General features: G+C 31.6%; 1 protein-coding gene across 1 annotated transcript in view; it reads right to left on the reverse strand.

Moving 5' to 3' along the window:
* Positions 1–1169: 1169 nt before the first annotated feature.
* Positions 1170–4535, reverse strand: part of LOC111088914 — a 24182-nt gene continuing 20816 nt past the window's right edge. Inside the window, exons 2-3 of the mRNA XM_022400213.1 lie at positions 3148–3265; positions 1170–1641 (exon numbers count right to left, since the gene is read on the reverse strand). Coding sequence (XP_022255921.1) covers positions 1441–1641; positions 3148–3265 — 319 coding nt within the window. The 3' untranslated portion in view covers positions 1170–1440. The remainder of the gene's footprint in view (positions 1642–3147; positions 3266–4535) is intronic.

The following is a 4535-nucleotide window of genomic DNA, read 5'->3' on the forward strand; positions in this document are numbered from 1 at the left end:
TCGAGAATCTCATGACGTGTTACCAGCGTCACGTGACTTCCGCTGTCGTAATAATACATATATATAACAAAATATTCTGTATATTTTTTAATACTCATGTTTTATCTTGTGTATATTTAATAAATGTATTTATTTGTGTTGTTCCATTTAAATAGAACGTTAAATTAAAATTAATAACCACCTCGTGCTACAGGAACGTTTCTGAGCTCTTTACAATGTCGTCATATACAATGTCTTTATCTAGTCGATGCTTTTCAGTCTGAAAACAGTTTCAAATTTCTACGATCCTCTTAGGAATCTACGGGAAGATATGAAAGATGTAAAACGCACCAAAGTAGAGTATCTATTAGTAGTTCGCTATAGTCAGTGTGCTATAAACTTCGAAAGCTATAACTGTGATTTTTATAACACGTTTACCAATCGGAAAACTTAAGATATTTGACCAGGAATATTTGTAAATTTCGAACACTACAAATCGTCTAACTTCAGTGGATTCTCATCGGACATTAGTATTTTTAGGAAAACATTACCTAACTTCAACCGTGGAAAACCTAGTGTGTGTGGCCAAGGACAAAGCGGATCGTACCTACATCAACTCGTAATTAACTCGCTCATCGTAAACCCTCGATAAGATATCAAGAAAGTTCCAAACTAGAAAGAAGACTTTATATTGTTTGTAAGTTTGTGAAACTTTTGTTTATAAATCATTGTTTGTAGTAACTATTTGTAATAACTATTATTGTAAATCGTACTGTTGTGTGTATATTAAAACGTATTTGTGTTAAAAACGGAAACGGTGTATAACAATCTTGTTGGCAAATATCGTAAATTGACTAAAATATCGGCATATATTAAAATACTAAATCCAAAGTACAAGTTAACTACTAAATTTAATTCAGAGATTCAAATGTCACACTCTTTATGGAAGTGCATGGAAAGTGGTGACCTGTTCACCGAAAATTTTTATGTATTGATGCCCATTGTCTGCAAAGCAATTCACGGGGCACTTGTGATGCGACAGTTCACCATTTTATTTGTTTTCATATACAAAAAATGACTTTTTTTAACAACCTTGTAATTTGCTGCTACGTTTGAGAAAAGTCCTTATTAAGGACATTTTTGCTTACTTTTATTTGTTTATTGATTTACTTGTATTTTTTTTTCACAGATTTTACAATTAAATTAATAACATGTCAGGTATATTTATGTGGCCCAACTAGTAACTATGTAGATATATATTTTATTTAAAGAAACAATCATATATATATAACTGTATGATCTTAATGACACTTCGAAGTTCGTATTTTATTGTATCACAAAAAACATCAAAATTAGACTTATTTGTCTGAGCCACGACATTATAATTTGCTACATATAAAACTTATTTACTTTTCTAACGAACACTTGCTTTTTAATTCAATAATTACGTTCGTCTCACATTCACACTGACGTCTTTCCTTCAATCTCTGGATTAGTGGTCGTTTTATACCTCTGACCATCTCCGTCCACTTGAACCACCAACTGTCGTGCCTTCTGCTTCTCTTTGTTGCCGCTAGAAGTGCTAAAACGTGTCCCTTGAAAACGGTGTAAATTGGTGCCAACCAGAATTATGATAACAGAAGCATAAAAAAACACCACAACCTAAACCAAAGAAGAACTTTTAATTAAAATCATATTTTTGTTCTTATACCTATTTGGATGCTTAAGCCTTTTAAGGATAGAAGTTATATATTCTTACACATTTCATACGTGTAGTAATATTATAAAGTTTTATTCTCATTAAATGGCATTACTCAAAGAGTCTTTTAAAAAGTGGATGACCAGATGAAAGAATATAAACATGGTAAAAATGGTTGTCATGAATTGTGAAACACAGAAGATTTATTACTACATTCTGGTTAAGAAGTTAGCACACAGGATCACCTACAAAAGTTGTAATGTTTCCAAACGAGACCCAAAATGCGAGCGTTTTCGAACAGTTGACTATTCTTCTTCGGGAGAATAAAGGGTTATGTTTAATGAGTGTAATAAAATATATAGGTACGGATGTCGACGTCACGTAAACGAGATGTTCAATATGAGTTGACCTTGAGAGTTAGCCAATCATAACCTAGAATTGTTGGTGTCAGGTTTAGTTTGTGCCAAAGTGGTGTGTAAAGTACATAAAGGACTCGTGTGGCACAATAGTTATAAGAATCGTTATCCAATTTCTTTAAAGACAAAACAAGAATAAATAAAATAACGACAAAAGGTGGTGGGAGATAGAGAAAATAATAATGTGACGCAATATATAGGAAATCATACCAATACAGAGGAAGTTAAGCAAGAATAACACTGATAATATAAAGTAAGCCTTGAAGACATTAATTAAACTGACGGGTATAGAGAGAAGTTTTACATCTAACAGAAACGGGGACATTAAAGAAGCTTACTGTTAAATACCGTAACGCCAAATGGCATCAATCTCGATCCCGGGATTGTTGACCTTCGAAAGTCTCTGAAAAGATTTTCTAAACTAAATTCATAATTAAACTTACTGCCAATAATAAGCAAAACCGCAAACAGCAACAATAAATCTGTATACTAAGTTTTGTGAAAGTTCTTATAAAGGATTTAACCTCATATATCACGGTTAAATTCTTGTTACAGTATTTTATTTGGTTTCCAGTTTGTGCTTTATCCTTCAGTTGTATTCAGTACACAAAAGAAATGTGTGATGTCGTGGCAAAAAACCTTTAGTTATAATGCAGACTTGCATACGTTTAATCTTCCAAACAGTGTACTTATTGCTTACTTTTTACACAACTAAAAATTGTTTACAAAGAATTATACATAGTAAATCTTTGGAGTAATGTGCCTCGCAATAGTAGTTGTAACGTATTTATTAACGTTGTATCTAAAGACACACTTAATACTGTTATCGCTTTCGTAATACAGATTCTCAGATAATACACTTTTGTTTCTTCACCACTGATACTATACGCTTACACCGAAGCCTGTAATTAGTATAAAATAATGTACTGAATATGATTTATAAACGCGTGATTGCAGTAACCGATCTCTGTTTGTTTAATACATCCAAGGGTCACAATATTATTAACCTAGTTATTTGAAAGAATCTGATTAACAATAAAATATCAAACTTACAGCGACGTAGATAAGAGCATCTGTAGATTGCTCAGAAAAAACCACTCGCAGTCTGTGAGTTGGGTCCTGTAAGTTACTGGCTGTCAACGAATGATTACACTTACCCTGCAGTACCATCCTGTAAAATACGAACAGTAAAGGTGACTCCTCTTTAGTTATCGAGGTTAAGTATTTAAGAGTAAAGATTATACTTTCATAAAAGTATTTTGTTTTGGTTATAGATACTCTCATATAAGACTAACATTGTATTCAACCTTGAGGATAACACTTCCATAAACGATCCAATTTCTATCGTGCTCACGGAGAATTACCTTTTAATGAAAAACGATTAAGTTTGAAAATCGCATAAAATTTTTAGTGGTTTTGAACTTACGTAGTCCTTGCGACTTAATCTGTGATTCTATTGTACTAAAAAATTAAAAATTCAAAACAAACACATAAAAATGCTTTGCTTTGGGCCTGTAGGAGATAACTTTCCTTTTTCAAAGTAAATGTTAGTTTATTTATTAAACATAAAATAACGGTCGTAAAAAAACTACGTAGTGAATTCTACCAGTATTTAACATTGACCAATACATCAACAGAAAGCTGGTTTTTTACATAAAAAAGTAATAACTGAGACGACATTGAATTCTACCAGTATTTAACATTGACCAATACATCAACAGAAAGCTGGTTTTTTACATAAATACAGTAATAACTGAGACGACATTGAATTCTACCAGTATTTAATATTGACCAATACATCAACAGAAAGCTGAGACGATATTTGTTTTTCTACGAAAAGATTCCTCAGTGAGAAATTTATTGATGTAAATTAAAAGCCTTAATCTACATACAGTTATCTTAAATAATAGTATACATCTGGGTTATAAAGTATCATATATTTTATTATTGCATGAAAATATCAAATCTGAGCTCTCAATTGATTAGCCTTTCCGTTTTCCTGTTTCTTTGTCATGAAAGTTACCTATTGTTAAAAGCTCATAATAAGTGCAAACAAATGACTTAATTTAGCCATTCTCCATGTTTCAGTTTAAACCTGAACAATTGGCTATCAGCGCTGTGTTTGTCACGCTATAAGCTATGAAGCTCCATTGTACAACCTGGAGACATTATAATTTCACACTATGGTAGAAAGTCGTATTAGAGATGTGAGTGTAATATATTCAATATTTAAAATGGATTGAAATTTGACGATTAAATTCACACATCTTTCTTTCACTGATAAACATGTAGTAACTCATTATTCTTAACACTGACGTTATTGATGAATTGGAAACATAGCTTTAAAACAGATGAACATATAGTAACTCATTATTCTTAACATTGACGTTATTGATGAATTGGAAACATATCTTTAAAACAGATGAACATATAGTAACTCA

This window comes from Limulus polyphemus, unplaced genomic scaffold, assembly GCF_000517525.1.
Source record: "Limulus polyphemus unplaced genomic scaffold, Limulus_polyphemus-2.1.2 Scaffold4722, whole genome shotgun sequence".
Lineage (NCBI taxonomy): Eukaryota > Metazoa > Arthropoda > Merostomata > Xiphosura > Limulidae > Limulus > Limulus polyphemus.